The sequence below is a fragment of the Echiichthys vipera genome, assembly GCF_963691815.1.
Source record: "Echiichthys vipera genome assembly, chromosome: 11".
NCBI lineage: Eukaryota > Metazoa > Chordata > Actinopteri > Perciformes > Trachinidae > Echiichthys > Echiichthys vipera.
The window spans coordinates 30,698,672-30,715,507 of NC_139836.1; the positions used below are offsets into that span (position 1 = coordinate 30,698,672).

The window sequence follows — 16,836 nt, forward strand, 5'->3', positions numbered from 1 at the left end:
TGGGATACAGTATTGTCTCAGTAATCATACTCTTTTGTTCCATCCAGGGATCTCAAGGATTTTCAGGGCCCAAGGTGAGATATTGTTCCTATAAAATAATATCTGCTAGCTCACAGCTCGTCATTTCATTAAATCTGCTTCCATATACAGTATGTTGCCTAAATTATAGCCTTTCAATGCATGAAAGTGTAAGGATGGAATTCTATCTTGCCCTTTCTCTCAGGGAGAACCAGGCATAGGCATTAGAGGAGAAAAAGGAGCAACTGGTCAGAAGGGCGACAAGGGAGACAGAGGCCATCTTGGACTCCCTGTAAGTACACTGCACTCCCTGTATGTTCACAAGTCTTAGAATACCTTATCTTCTATTTGTGTTATATTCTGTTATGTTTTCTAATTCAGTATGAATTATTTTATGGACTATGTAACTGCTTCAGTACAGAAATGTCGGCATTATGTTGTCACAATCCTTTTAAAATGTTGCATGGGAGGGCGGATGGGGCAAAAGACAGTAAATAATTAACATAACAATCCAAATCTATACATTTCACTGCTTTCACTGTACATTTTTATTCAAAATGTTATTGACATTATATTTGGGCTGGTTTGTTTTTTCTTGATTTACACTCCCATTCAAAAATTATTCATTTACACTGTATACAGTTGCTCAAAGGAACAAACCTGATATTCTTTGACAATAGTTTGTAGAATGAGATTGACTCAGAGGAACCATCTAAGGTATTGATGTGATCGGAATTTGTGTTCTTTTTATGTGAAACTATTGGATTATATCAATGGCATATTGTATTGTTAAAAGAATACAATAACATTCAGTTGTGGGCAAGACTGAGCAAGTATACTCTAAGCAGCTGACCATGGATGGACTCCATATCAACACAAGTCAGTGAAATAAACAAAATAAACACATTCACCAATTTGACAACATAAACTACCAGTTTTCATGTAATTGTTTTTTTTTTTTCTGGAGCATTCAAATGCATTTCACGGTCACCATCAGTGCATGTACTTTGCTTAAAGGAGCTGTCCTCACTATTAAGAACATTAATGTAGCATTAAACTAATATTTGATATGTAAAGATATAGTGATGATAGACATCCTGAGCAGAGAATGAAACTCATATTTTGTTTTTAGTATTTCGAGTACAGCCTCTTTAATTTCCTGACTAGTAAGCTGCCTGTTGAAAACGTGCCTGTTGGCAACAGCCCTCCAGTATCGTGCTTGCAGCTTTCTTGAGAACCGCTCATCTGAACGACTTCACATTCGACACTACACTTCCTTGGGTCCTGAGCAATAACCCTGCCACAACATAGTAGTGTCCTCTAGCAATGCTAGAGTATAGGCATCACTAGCTAACAGCTAGCTATTTGGGACCAGGCTATTTGCGGGGAAAAAAGTGTTCATTCTGCAAGTTGCTGATACAATGTAACCTCCCCAGTCTCTCTTTCTTCATCTGTTCTTGAATGTAATGTACCCAGCATGCCATTCGGCGGGTAACACCCCTCAATACAGTTTGTACATAATGCACAACTAATAAATATGTCCCCTAGATCTCAAGAGCTTGTACACAGCACTGAGCTTCCTTGGGTCCTCAACAATACACTTGCCCTTGGGTGAAGTTGATCGGATGAACGATTGTCAAGAAAATCAAAGGACAAACAGAGACTCCTTCCATTTTGGTCTGATGAAGACTATGAGATGTGAAAGAAAGCTCTGGGAAACAGACTATTGTGGACTTGAGAGATCAGATTATTTTTTTATAATAACAGGTTGTTTAAAGAGCTTGAATAAATGACCAATGCCGTTATTTATTGGTGGGGAAAGTCTTGACTTGATCCCACATACACTGCCCTGCGGCCCCAAATAGCACTAAATGTGGATTAGTCCCTGAAAACAGTCCCAAACAAATGCACTATTTCCTCCTGATTGAGTAACATTTGCTTGGACTACAGTGGCTAGCTGTTTCAGGGAATTACTGAATCTTTTAGAGGAAATAAAACGACTGAAAATTGACGTTTTCAGTCAGGACCAGCGGACTCTGAGCGGAGAGCCACAGGTAGATCAGAGAAGTCAGAAAGTATTTAAGTGTAATTTGCATAAATCCATCCCATTTTTCAGCACTTACATTCATCAAATAAGCCATCAAGACAGTTTTTTTTGTGTAACAACTATTTATGGCGAAATCCTGGACAGTCGCTAACAGCTGGACATGGCTAACACTTGGGGCATTATGGTGAAGGCATTAAAACACCTTTTCTAACCATTATTACTGCTCAAAATAACACCAAACGTCTGCAGCAGCATGAGAAGAGTCTCTACACATAAAACGTAGCACCAACAACATAGTTAGTGAACCCAGAGTTTATTAAAAGAGTATTTTGAAAGACTTACCCTACTGGCCGCTGTACCATCTCCTGTTGTAGTAAAGTCCATTCAAGTCAATTACCAAATGCAATGCAAAAGAAAGGAACCCATTGATGATATATTCAGGAATCTCTAAATGATTCTGGTGACATGGAAAAACAGTGTTCTGTACGGTGCGGTTGATGAGGGATGGGGAATCTTCCATAACAGTCACACAGTGTGTTGCAGTATTCTTTGCTTCCGGGACACTGTGAAAAATGTCACTCTGTTGGTGGCATAAACATTCTTCTTCGATGCCCATGGGCTGACAGTACCCACAGGCACACCAAAAAATGCTGCACACCGAGACTGATGCTATGTCTGATGCTACCTCTACCTGCATCCCATTCCGGCAACAAGCCCCCAACCCCTCGTGTGACATTTCGGTGCTGCAGGGAAATTCGCTTCCTGGGACTTTTTCAAACCTTTTACATCTATTTTAAAGTTATATTTCACTATACTGCCACAAACCATAAAGTTTATGTGTTTTTCTGGAATAAATCATCGTAGGGCTCCTTCCTTTTAGATTGCATTTGGTAATCGACTTGAGAGGACTTTACTATGAGAGGAGCTGGTACCAGGGCCAGTTAGTAAGTCTTTAAAACACTCTTTTAATAAACTCAGGGTTCACTAACTTTGATGTTGGTGCTTTGTTTTATGTGTTATTTGGAGCAGTATTAGTGGTTAAAAAAGACATTTGAATGCCTTAACCGTACTGCCCCGAGCAAATCACGGTTAGCCACGTCCAGCAGTTAGCAACTCTTAGCAACTCTCTTGGATTTTTCCGTTAATAGTTTATACGCAAACAAAACTGTCTCGATGGCTTATTTGATATATATAATTTCCGAAACATACCATTGGATGATTTTAGGCTGGGTCACAACAGAACCATAGATTTGATGTCATCCTCCATCATGACCAGTAAAATATATCCCTCACAATTACTGTCACTCACTTTACCTCCACCTCTACCACTTCCATCACCCTTCATTTGTCATCATTTGAACGTGTTTTTGAAGTCACTTGAGTCACAGCTTCACTCACTTCCCCACCTTCCCATCCCAACCCCAACCTTCCTCCCTCCATCTCCCCCATCATCTTGCTCTCTAACTGTGTACACCGCTATACAGGGGGCTCATGGGTTAGACGGCAGACCAGGTCCAGTGGTGAGTGGCGCAAACCCCCTCCCCCCCAGCCCACACCCTTCTCTTCCTCCTCTTCTTCCTCTTCCTCCTCCACCCTCCTGCTACAGCTTGCTTGATGTCTGCCATGTCTGCTTGCTTTCCTTTCTTCCCATGCTTGTCATGTCTCTATTCCTTCCTGAAGCAGCACTGTGAGGACAGGACTGCTCAGGGTTTGGTTCTGAGGATGCACTGGCATAAAGAATCTACTTTCATGAAAAACAAGGCAACTCTGCATATAACCCTTATGTCCCCATGGATTATGTCGATACCTACAGCAATCATTTCAGTTAGCGAGAACTACATTGATATCTACATTCTAAACGAAGATAAAGTAAGTAGAGCAACTCATTACCCATGATTGAGACACTTTATTAAAAAATATCAACCAATACTATTTCAAAGCAGATACAGTATTCTATCAGCATATTATCTAATTAAGAACAGTAAATGTGTCTATTTAATTTATTTATTTGTGAAGTAATTTATTTGTGAAAGGGTAAATTTACATGTATTAACATTCAAACAAATGTAATTGTACCCAAGTTAGCTGAGAGGCTAGTTTCCGATAGTATTACAATATGTACAATACTTTGAAATTTCAGATATATGGATTTGTACTGGCCTCAAAAATGTAATATTGGTCAGGCCTTTCCCCTTATGATTTACAGGCTTAAACAAAAAAAAAAAATACTGTACATTCTCAACTGCATAAAAGAACAGAGCTTGATTGATGAAACTCAACACTTCCTGCACTGATTTTTCACATTAAAAGCCTTCCAGTGCTCAGCGGGCATAATTCCACCTTTAGGGTACGCTATGAAAACAATAGAAAAGCTGCTGTTATCTTTTCTTTGCAATTATAAGTGCTGACTTTTCCACACACTGGCTTTTACAGGTTAAAATTCAACAGCCATGTGACACTAATATTATATAGTGTTTCAAATAAGAGCTCTCTGGGTAATTGACTTGAGTTACATTTAAAAAAAGGGTCCAGACAGAGGAAACTTTTAACCAACCAGACCATCTCCATATATCAACGAATTAGCAAGCACCAACTAGAGAAATGTAGGATAAAAATTGAAGTAGAACATAACATTTGAACATTTGAATTAGGCAATGCATCTGCAAAAATACAAAGGCTATTTAATGTGAAACACCTGTAGGAAGTGTTGAGTTTTATTGGTACTACACCAATTAACAAAGTAGACAGGATTTGTTTTGTTTTTTAATGAGTGTATTGCTGTTAGAAAGAGAACATCAGAACTTAGAGCTCCTGCTGTAGAAGTAAACCATATGCTAAATGAGTTGATGATTCAATTCAGTGTTTTGGTATTTCTTTATAATGCTGAACATGGCCAGTGATTACTTTAATACCGTTTTTTATTTGAGTTCTCACTGTTTGAGCACCATTAATTTGTAGTGAACAACTTTCTGTAGTTATGAAAAATGGTGCTCCAACAAATCATGACCAACAGTATGGAGGACTAAACCTGACAAAATAAAAAACTAAAAATGCTCAATGCTAAAATGCTCAATAGATGAATAAATATGCCTTAAATGTACCAAAAAATAAAATAAATTATTAAACTAGGCATTAATTAATTGATCAAAGTAAACACACTGATAACACACACCTTAATAATTCACCTATTTATTTATTTACTATTCCTTTATTTATTTTTAAATGGACCTATTTAATTTTTAATGCAGTTATTTAGTTGTTTGTTGTTGTTGTTTTTTTAATTTCTTCATGCATTTCTTCTTCATTATGTAAAACAGGGGGGAGAGGGTATCTCCTGACTGAAGGTAACATGTAGTGAGCCTGTGTTGACCCCATGTCACACTTTAAATGACAGACCCCTTGCTTGCATAATGAAGAAGAAATGTATAAAGAAATGAATCAATAATTAATTAATACATTTAAAATTAATTTAAATAAATAAAAGGGAAAATTAAATAGGATAATAGGTAAATAGACTTTTTTTAACAATTTATCAATTCATTAATTAATGCCTACATTTATTTGTTATATTATTTTTATTACATTTAATGGCACATTCATTTATTTATCCCAGTATGTATTGATTTTTATTTTGGCAGGTTCAGTCCTTCAGTCCTCCATATAACAATGGCTGCACTCTGGGATTGTACTTATGGTTAGCAGTCTTTCAAAACTTCCTTTAATCTGTTCATAATCTCCACCCACTAAAGTGAAATGTTGCCCGGTGTTGCTTTGAATTTCATCTCGTCTGATATTGGAAGTCACAACAGTGCAAATCCTCAATCCTCAATCCTGCTCAATGCTTTCCTGCCTCCTGATCCTGTATCAGCAGTGGGCTGCAGAGTTGCCATTCTATCCAAAGGGAGCATGCAGAGATGCCTGTGCTGCATGTTGACATGTTTTACATATTCCCTACAGCACTGTACATACTGGATATGCCTGAGCTGCAAGGTCTTCCTCTCCAATCCTGACTGCTCCTCAGACAGAGAACTGCAGCTATTTACATTTGATTCATTTTCACTTGTCTTTAACTGTTTGGACAGTAGTTCAACAAGCTTGGTGTGGGGATGCTACAGGTGTCAGGACAGAACATTACGCCCTTACCCTTTTCTGTCTCTCCAGATTAGTAAAGACAATTGGAAATAAATGGGCCACGACATTATCTTTTGTGACATCTTAATATTTCCACCTGAAAGCTTGTTGATTGACTGATTTGAGGCATTTAATGATGATGTTTTCTCTAATACTATTCTGAATGTATCTGATGACAGGTGTTTATTTTCCCTGTTCTATTCTTAGGGTCTAATAGGACCATCAGGTGTACCAGGGCCAGCAGGACCAAAGGGAGAGAGAGTGAGTGTCTTTGTTTGTGTTTTTTCTCTTTTCATTTTAAAATAAATATAGTTTAAGGAGAATATAAGCTTCTGATTTTCTCTCGTGTCTACAGGGTGAAAAGGGAGACTCAGGATTACCAGGATCAATTGGGCCTCAAGGCATCCCAGTAAGTCTGTTACTCCATTTTATATATTCATCACAACCGGGAGAATCTTTGAATTCACTGAAAGAGTCTAACATGATGACAGGTATGGAGATACTTAGAATCATGTATTCTGAGTTGAGGCTGTAGAGTGGCCATATTTTGTATCAAATTCCACTGCCAGTGAATTAACTATATATCAATATGGAATAAAAATAAAGAGTGTGTGCTTGTATAACTTGAAAATGTGACACACCATTTAGACAACAGGATGGTGAAATTCTCTTTTGAAAACCAGAATAAGGATAGCATCCTTATTATCATGTAAACCTTTACAGACATACACATTTACAGAGACCAAGTTTACTTTGGCTACCTTTTCAGTGCAAATGCCTCAAATCTGTCAGAGGTGGTTTCACACAGACCTTTGAAACAACTATCCAACATTTAGAGAAATGTTTGTTGAAAACCTCTTTATCACTTTCACTTCTGTGGCCAGCACTAAGACAAATACAGGATGTGTTTAGTGTCACAAAAACTTTGTACATGACTTACCACCTCAGAAAATATCAGGCTCTCTCCAGTCCCACCACTAAGAACAATGTTAAAACACAGCAGCGTAGACCGACACTATTCAGCTACAGGCAGGCAGGTTTATTCCTAATCTGAAGATTGTTTATTGTTGACTGTCTTCAGCCATGACTTCAGCTTCAGAAGGACTGATCCGCACTTCTCTTCCTAAAAGTACATTTTTCCTCTGCTTACTCTCTTGCCATCACAGTTTAGCTTGTGACTCATGAACATGGTTAGATAGCAGGCTGCTATAGAAACAAAAATATTACAGGAAATGCTAAACTTATTTTAAATCACGTTTCATGGATCTTAAAAGTTTAAGTATTTTCTTTTGAAATGTTGTAGTATTTTGATATTATTATTTTATTTTAGTAATTAATGTTTCCTTTTTTTATTTTGGAAATTCTTTCGAGTACCACCAGAGAGAGCTTGAGTTCCACCAGTGGTACAAGTACCACAGTTTGAGAATCAGTGGGCTAGGGGATTTAATTATTATCACTTATCCATCTAGTTGTACCAGCTACTAACAGGCCATCACACTGTACTCCAACATGTAGATATTATCTGAACCCTTCCCTTTCTTCGTTGGTATGGGGCCAGCCTACTCTGGTTGATTTCACTTCCTTTAGGTTAACAAATAGACAGACAGAACCATCACAGCGGCTAATGTTAGATCAGCGTCCCTTAGTTTGACAGCCAATAAAACAGAACTGACAACCTATGACCATGATGTTGGCTTAAATTTGAAAAAAAAATCATAAAATTAAAGACTGTAAAAAGTAATGGACAAAGCGAACAGGATGTGACCCATTGGTGTGTGGATTGCAGTTTTGAAGCCTTGAGTTTTCAATTTGGCTGTCACCATCTTGGTTTTTTGGAGTCAGAAGTGACCATATTTGGACTAGAGGGTGGAGCTAGGGAAGAGCACTAAGTTGCTGTCATTTCAATGGTGCTGTGCTAAGCTAAACACTAAAGAGGGAAACTTTAGCCGATTTTCAACCAGCTGACACAAGTCACCCGGGTGCATTGCTAAGCCTCTATCCAGATTGTTTTGCCCCACCCTAAATCATATCTATAAAATATTTACTGAGGTAATAAAAAAAGCGAGAAATAGGCAAATTTTTTCATTGACTTCAATGATAATAACACTTGTTTTTGGAGTCGGTGTATTTGCCCCCTCCAGGACATTAGAGAGAATGCAGCTTTAAGGCACTTCCACATTGACTTCAGTTTTCAGAGCCGTAAGCTACTCAAAACAACTATAGACTGTATAAAAAATGGATGTAGCAAACCCGTCGAGGTCAGTTCTCTTAACTTGATCCAATCTTACTTTTCCTACGGGAGTCGCCATCTTGTCAGACTTTGACTCCGCCTCATTTCCTCTTACGCCCATCTGGGTGATGTATACCTGTGCCCCTAATTATTCATAAACTTTATCTTCCAATAAAATAAAAACTAGCCCCCCCTCAGTGTTTTCATGGAGAGTTGACTTAAACATACAGACTATAATGTTTTTTTTTGTCCCAGGCCTTAAGTAGGTTTAATTCTGCTGTAAAAACGGCCTGTGTAACATGGGGGTCAATGAGAAATTGCTACATTATGAAACCTGCCCCTACTGGACACTCGGAGAATTGACATTTTTGGCACTTCCTTGTTGGATCAACCAGGAAATCTCTGTGGTGGGGGCTTGGACTCAACACCAGTTTGATTGACATTCCTTTAATTTTGCACAATAAAAATATATGAAAATAAATTTAAACTGAAATACACCTTTTTTTGTGAATAGTTGAATAGGAGCTTAGAATGAGTTTACAACAATCTAATTTTAAGAACATTATCTTTAACTTTCTTTCTGACCAACCTGTATAGTTCTACCTGAACAAGGTAAATGAATGAGGGCACTGCATTTTGTGACAATGCTAGTTTGAACATGGTCTAAGATGGTAAACAAGCATATTTAAGTGAGACCAATATGCATAGCCACTAATGTTATTTCGCATCTCTTTTTGCAGGGTTTAGTAGGACCACAAGGGCTCAAAGGAAACCGGGTAAGCTACCACCCATCATTTTTTTGTCAGTTTTAAAGATAGTAGAACCAAGGACATGATTCTGGCTAATGGACTAATGGACTTTTGATTTTATTTGTGCAATACACACAAAGGTCACTTCTATGCATTTACCTATTGCTTTCTTAAACTGAACTAAAATCATTAAAACAGGTCAGGCTGATATTTGCATCTATATCATTATTAAACCTTTATTGTTGCAACTGCTTTGTGGGGCCATATAAGGCCTCCTGAGCAGAGTTGTGGTGACTTCAAAGACGCTCTCAAGTATGAGATGAGATTTAAAGTGCTGAATATCAATCCATTGGATTTTCTCTTTTATATCTAGCATGAAAGGAAAGCCAGATGAGTCTAACAGTTTACTTTGATCTTTTTTTCTAAAAATGATCCTGAATAATTCATGTCAAGATGTCCTTTGCCCTTCTGAGGCAAATGTATGTGTTTTGCAGTGGCTCTGTTTTAATGACCATGGATGCACATCAGAATAAACTTGAACAGAATAAGTGACCTGAATAATTCTTGACAACAATCCAGACATGATTTTGAAAATGAAAACAAAAACAAAAAACATTAATGTTGTTAATTGACCTTGCAGACAGCTTTGTTTGCTTCAAACAGTTCTCCTGTTTTATTATTTTACATGACATCATAATAACGATTCAGTTTAAAATTGAAATTGAGAGATGATATCAGTCTCATGTCTGTGTGCTAAAGCATCTATAACCAATATTTTTTTACAATTGATCAAATCAGTATGTGTAAAGGCCCTTTCAGACAAAACAGGACAGAAAAAATAGGCACAGTTTAGGGAATTCAGACACACAATATTAGTTTGTCCTCCATTCTCCCTTCTGTGCCTGAATGACTGCCTTGTTTGTACTGGCCATGCAGGTATTCGTCACAGCGCAGTACAAGCTCACCAAACCACTGAAAACAAAGGGTTTCAGAGCACAGTGGTACTTTTGTTGCATTGTGTCTGAAACATAGATTGTATATAAAGATTGACTACGCATCTCCACATACTCCTACTGTACAAAAGTGAAGCCAAAATATCCTGGATACAGGCGCTGCTTTGTTGTAATTTTGTCTGCGCAGTAGAGATCAGGCAGTAGAGTCACATCATGGAAGTCCATACAATCACAGCTGTCTACCATGAAATTTCAGCCCGTTTTTATAGCATCAAATAACTGATTAAAACTAGAGATGAGCCGGATACTCGAGTATCGTGTCCGAAATTCGTTTTCTTTTTTTGAGTGTCTGACACTTTCTTGCTGGATTTCATAAAAATAAAGGTAGTAGTGGTATAAATATTACAAATGAATTAAGCTGCACACACAAACACACACACATACACCCGGTGTGGAAATAAAAAAGAACCAAGAAAAATCTCAGTTCAGTGTTTCCCACAGACCAGGTAGCAATGTGTGGTGCAGGGCCGTATGGACACCTTTTTTTGCCAGACACCTGGTCTGGATTTGGGAGGCTCAGACAGACACCTTTGTCTTTACTTTTGCTTTATTATCGTATATATCTTAGGTGCCTGACAAAAAGAGGAAAAAACGATACTGCAGCTGGACCAAAAACGCTATTACTTAACACAATTTCATGAGACTGATCAGAAGGAATGCAAGGATACACTGACTGAACTCACGATTGGATTTGATTCACGATACTGAGTTCACAATATGATGTTTTTAACCAAAACTGATCGGCTATTCTCTTTTTTTCAAATGAAATAATGATTATTTCGGAGGTATAAACTGCAAAACAGTGCACATTTCCTTTTCTTTTCTAAATGTTAAACTGAACATATATTTGTTTAAAAAACATAACCAATAAGTGAATTAAAAAACAAAGAAAGTAAGGCTTCGCCTGTTTTCATAGTTTGGAATAGACATCTTTTTTAAAGGAATATCAGCATATTTTCAGAAGCTGAGATCTCTGCACATTCACAATTGAGTGCATTTACATGGACATGCATATCCAGTTTATGAGGCTTAAAATGATATTCAGGATATTGTGTTTACATGAGCACACTGCTGGCCACAGTGCTGCTCGATTGCAAATATATCTTTTTTGTGTGAATTAGCCAAAAACAGGTTGTTTAGCAGTCTCACATAAACTTAAATAAATAGCCTTATATTTTAATATTAATACTTGTGGTCCGAGTTGTAGTTGGGTTGGTTGAAAACTGGCGAGTGCAGGTCTTCTTGATAAAGTACCCCCACTGACAATTGCGCCAACCTGTCTGTGTGTGTGTGTGTGTGTGTGTGTGTGTGCTTTTGTGTGTTTGTGTGTGTGTTTGAAAATGAAAGCAACAAAGAGTGCTATGTGGAGATGAATGAACGGAAATCGCGTTGAAAAAACAAACAAACGGGGAATCAATTTATGGTGTTTGGTGTTGATTCTGTGGCGCTGTGCCACACATTGGTCTACACTGCAGTGATCATAAAAAAATTAAAAGTAAAAAAAAAATTCTTGAGTATGTTGTATTCATTGTTGTAAACTTGTTCTGTAATAGTTTGTTTGCTATCGTGATCAAAACCATTGATCTGAAGCTCAATGCTGATGCTGTCCTGGAAAATCAGCAATAAATAGAACTATTTCTGATCAATCATATCATTTGCATGCTTAAAATAACATACTGGTTAAAGCCCTGGCCATTTCAAGACAATGCAACCCACTCCCTGGTTAAATCCCACCCACTTCTGGGTTAGGCCTCACCCACCCCGAGTACAGATACAGATATGGATAATTCACATGGTAACAGGATACAGATATAGATAATGCTGAACTCGCTCATCCCTAATTAAAACCAAGATTATCAGAAAAATGAACACTCGAACAAACTTCAGCGTGACGGACAAAACATCTTTTCAGCAAATAAAACAGGTCTTCTGGTTCCCAGTCTAGCTTAACTCAATCAGCACCTGGGAAAAATGTATTAGAGTTCACTTGAGTTGAGAGAGAGGGTCTAGAAGCTAAGCCAGGCTAACCACAACCCGACTCCACCTCTGTACTTGACACACAAAAATGAGACTGATATCTATTTTCTTACCTTCAGAAATAAAGCAAATAGGCCTGCCTTCCATAATATAGAACAATTCATTTCATTGGCACTGAATATCAAAACAGCCCTGCAAAGTGATACTGTGCAAAACAGTATTTCACCTCCAGGTTGCACTGTATCATATAATCTGTTTTTAATGTCCACATACCCTTCCTCTAAGAGAATGTTTCTGTTTCCTTCCCATTAACCTGTGAATCTTAATATTTCCATTCCCATCTTTAAAGTCTTCACATTTCATAAGCTCTCTCAGCACATTCAACTGGTCTCCTGTCAATTTCATTTGAATGTACAGCTACAGAAACAAGAATAAAAACATCTGAATGGGACTGTCCAGTTGAAGGTGTTGAAGACAAAGCTATGGGATAGTGTTGGTGTTTTTACTCTTTGTCCTGTCTTCCTTTGTTTCCGCAGGTCTTCCTATCCCCTTTTCCTTCCCTCCACCTTGCTCTGTGGCCCGTTGCTCTATTTATTGCCGGGGTTGCCCTCTCCCTCTCACAAACCTTGGCCTCCTGCTCCTCCTCCTCCTCCTGCATTCTAATGTAGTCCTGGGTTAATCCTCCTCCTCTTACATCTCGTCTTTACATGTCCTACTCCCACTTAACAGTTCTCCCTCCTTGCAAGCTTCCATGTAGTCCCTCCAACCCCGACCCATCCCCTGAATTGGCAAGCAGTGCTCTTTTAATTTGGTTAAAGTTAGGTGAGATTCCAAACAGCCCGAACATTTCAACATGTAACCACCAGTGTCTTTAAAAACAGCTGCCAATATTTATTGTGCCATATTTCTAATCATTGCACGATTTCCAAATTACTAAAAGGTCATGCAATGGGCTTCAAAACACTCAAATACCAATACCATTCAAAGAATAGCAAGACTGCATAAAAACATGTTATGTCACATACAGTGACTGCACGAACCTCTCCCCTCTGAATGTGAGCCTCTGCTACTACCAGCACTCACAGCTGGGCTTTGCATTTCAGCCATTTCAGACGGAAGCCTTAAACCTGAAGAAGGTGTAAGCCATGAGACTCCAGTTGTGTAGTTGATGCTAAAACAGCACTGGGAGGACATTGCGGTCAGGCTGCATATTATTGTTATTATTATTGTGTATTCCCTTTAGCCTACATAATGTTGTCTTTTCTTTATCTGATCCCCTACAGCCTCTGATATTGGTGAGCAGGTGTTGATAATATGATCAGGAAATGGTCCACTTATACCCTGTAATCTGCATAGTTGTTGTATCAAGTGCTCCAAACTTAAAACACTACACTGATTGCACTCTGACACCATTGTGGTGGAAATTAGTGTATATTTTCCTGGTGAGAAATAAAGGAATACAGTAGACTAAGTTTTAAGTAATTTAATATGGAACAAGTTTAGTCAACAATTATACAGGCCAACAAATTGGCCGACAATCAAACAGACAGAGTCAAGCAATACTATTTGGCTGAGTAGAGTCATTCACCAAGCTGGTTTCAGAATCTGACAATGTCTTGAGGTTCTGCAGGCTATTTAATACACAGATTTCCATGTGCTGTAGAAGTGGGCAGACGCACGGGCACCGTCCAGTTGTTTGCGCAGGGATGAAGTTTGCTCAAGGCCTTCTGGACCCATATTTAAATACCCAGTTAATTTAGGGAGATTCCGAAGTTCACTTGTGACATGTTTGGAGAACTAAGGACACAAAACAATTTAAAGTAACAGGTTCATAAAACAGAGGAGCAAGACTATGAATATTAAAAACAACAACATCGCAACTATGACATTAGCGGACTTATGATGATTAAAAGTAAAAAATATTGATTTATGTTTGCGAATGCTGCAGCATTCTTCATGCAGGTAAACAGTCCAATGTATCAGTCGAAATGCAGTCAAAAAACCCACCATCTGTTTTCTGATGATGATTTTCATTAGCTTTTTGTTATTATTTATCTTCATTCATATGCAGATGTCTGTTTATACGGTCGCTCAACTCCAACTCCATTCTCACGTCTCAAGTTGCTAATCGGATCATAAACAATGACCGCCGCTAAGAAGAGGAAGTCTTGACCCGGCTTTCTGCTGGCTACACTGGAAAGCCTGAAATATTAGCCGTTGTCCACAGAGTTTCAATCATCATGAGACGGATGGGTTCTGAAATTGCAATCAAAGATTCCAGAGTTAACTTTACTGTTCAAATTGTTTTTAATAGACACAACTATGATGTGCATATAAATTACTAGATTATTTCAGGAACACAAATATACTTTCATACAGCAAAAAACAGTGGCTCCAAAAGTTAGGATATTTTAGAGCTCTTCCTAAATTTCTCAAATGATACTCTCCTGAGAGCTCAGGACTCTTTCAGAGAGGCCGAGCACCAGTCTGCCTTTGAAAATGACCAAATCAGCATCAGAAAAACAACAACATAAAATTATTTAATGTGTTGGTAGAAAACAAAACAAATGAACAGCAGTCCATGTCAAAACCCATCAATCTACCCTGGTCATTTTAGCACAATGCTCAATGGGACCTTTAACTGCTGGTTCTCAAAGTTTATATGTAGGTCTTCACATTCTTGAATATCTGACTTTTTTAGTTTTGTCCACCAGTCAGTCACCTAACATGGTCCATCCACCACTCCTCTTATCTTCTTAGTTTTGGACATTACCCTTTGCTCATTTTTATATAACTTTTTTAGTTCATCACCATGAAAACATGTACGTGTAAAGGCCTTCTCACTCATGAGTCTTCCGAAACCTAGTTTTACTGTATCTTGATGTTAGTCGAAGAAACCTGAACCCTGCTCACCAACTGCACTGGCTTAAATTTCCCTTCCCTAACTCCCTCGACTCACCTTCCCTTTCCTCTAAATGTACTTTCTAAAATCCTATTGTCCTTTGTAAATAGCAACAGACACACCAACACATTAGTGAACTAAGAGAAGCTCATGTTGTCTAAATAACATGTAAGAATACCTGACATGAAATATTACAAACACCAAACATTTGCTTCACGTGTGGCTTACTGAGGGAGGACTAAAGTTTGTCTTTTAATACACTGTTGTTTGCAGGGAGAGAGGGGCAAGAAAGGCAACAGGGGGGCCAAAGGGGATAAGGGAGACCAAGGAGCACCTGGATTAGATGCCCCCTGTCCGTTGGTATGTCAGTAGCTCGATGTGTAACAAAGAGGCAAAAGGAAGGAGCACCAGTTAGAATACGACATAATATGATTTGTATTCAGTAGTCCGCTTCCTTTTGGCTCTGGTTTTCAATGGTTCTAATCAACCTCAGGGAGGGTTTGGTCCGAGTGTCCACTGCAGCCTGTGAGAGTTATGGGGAGATACATGATTGAATTGAAGAGATCCTAAATTGGATGTTTTGATCCATTAAAAATATTTCATGAAAGCTGTACAGGTGAAAAATTATATGGATGGACCAGAGACCACCACTTCGCCTGAGGATCCTCTTTTTTCAGGTATGAGACAGACAGGAACCAGGCAGCCACTGCTCATGAGTATCAACACATATCAAAGCATTTCAGCCTTCATCCTGCAGCCTTGCAACCCTGAATAGGGACTTTAAGCAGCGCTGGTTGAAGGGACAGACTGTCTACTACCACGGGAGAACGACTGGTTTTCCGTACTGTTTACAACGGCAAACTGTTCTGGAACGCCAAAGCTGTCCCTTCAACTGCCGCTGCTTAAAGTGCCTAATATGGGACAGGTTGGAGACAATCAGAACTAGAATTCTGCAACTTTGAAACGTGCCATATACAGGTGGCATCCTGAGCACATGCCTGCACCACCTCAACTGGCTCTGTAGAGAACTAAGCTCTACTTACAAACAATGTGTCATCCCATTCTCCATCTGAAAGCTTTATAGACCTTTTCAAGTTATCTCAGTGAGCCCTGTTCCTGTCAGTCACAGGTTCCCTGCATGTTTAGGAAACCTGCATCCAGTCACCCAGTGGAAAGAAGCCGAGATCTTCTTGCTGTTGAGTAGTGGAAGACAAACACTTCTCTTCCACACATGAGCTGCAAAACTGGTTTTTAAATGGTTGATTTCACAAACAGGGTTTCCGAGGCTTTAAAGGGGAGAAAGGTGAACCGGGCTTGCCAGGCCTGGACGGGCTGGATGCCCCTTGCCCTGTGGTATGGTGTTCTTTCTTTCCCTTCATTTTCCCCAGCATGACTCTAGCTATCCCTAACCACACTCCGGACTATGGCCACTCAAATGTTGCAATGTAAATTCACAAAAACCTGCACGTGTGCATGGACATTTAAATCTACTTATTGCAGCTGACTCAGAATGATGAGTGATGACAGAGTAAAAACCTCCTGTTGCTCTGTCTCTAAGGGCGTACTCACACTGTCCTTCTAGGCGGGGCCAAAACCGTTTTTTCAGCTAAAGCTTAGTACCTTTAAGCAGTGTGAGTGCACCCGTTCCGCGCATAACTGCGGCCAGCGGGCCGTCCACGGCCCGCTTGAAAGAGGTGGCTTTAGCGGAGCCTTTGCACATGTACGAGCATGAGCGTGCGCACGTGTACGAGCACGAGCACGAGCCCTAC

The 16,836-nt window shown here is 39.0% G+C and overlaps 1 protein-coding gene across 13 annotated transcripts in view; it reads left to right on the plus strand.

The window, feature by feature from the left end:
* Positions 1-16,836, plus strand: part of col13a1 (collagen, type XIII, alpha 1) — a 108,379-nt gene that overhangs the window by 66,162 nt on the left and 25,381 nt on the right. For 9 of the 13 annotated variants that reach the window (XM_083922896.1, XM_083922897.1, XM_083922889.1 and 6 more), the window contains 7 exons: positions 48-74; positions 224-310; positions 3,550-3,585; positions 6,404-6,457; positions 6,552-6,605; positions 9,167-9,202; positions 15,341-15,427. In XM_083922896.1, the coding sequence (XP_083779022.1) occupies positions 48-74; positions 224-310; positions 3,550-3,585; positions 6,404-6,457; positions 6,552-6,605; positions 9,167-9,202; positions 15,341-15,427 (381 nt within the window). Of the gene's footprint in view, positions 1-47; positions 75-223; positions 311-3,549; positions 3,586-6,403; positions 6,458-6,551; positions 6,606-9,166; positions 9,203-15,340; positions 15,428-16,342; positions 16,421-16,836 lie in introns of all 13 variants that reach the window. The other 4 variants (XM_083922890.1, XM_083922891.1, XM_083922895.1 and 1 more) reach the window with 3 other exon arrangements.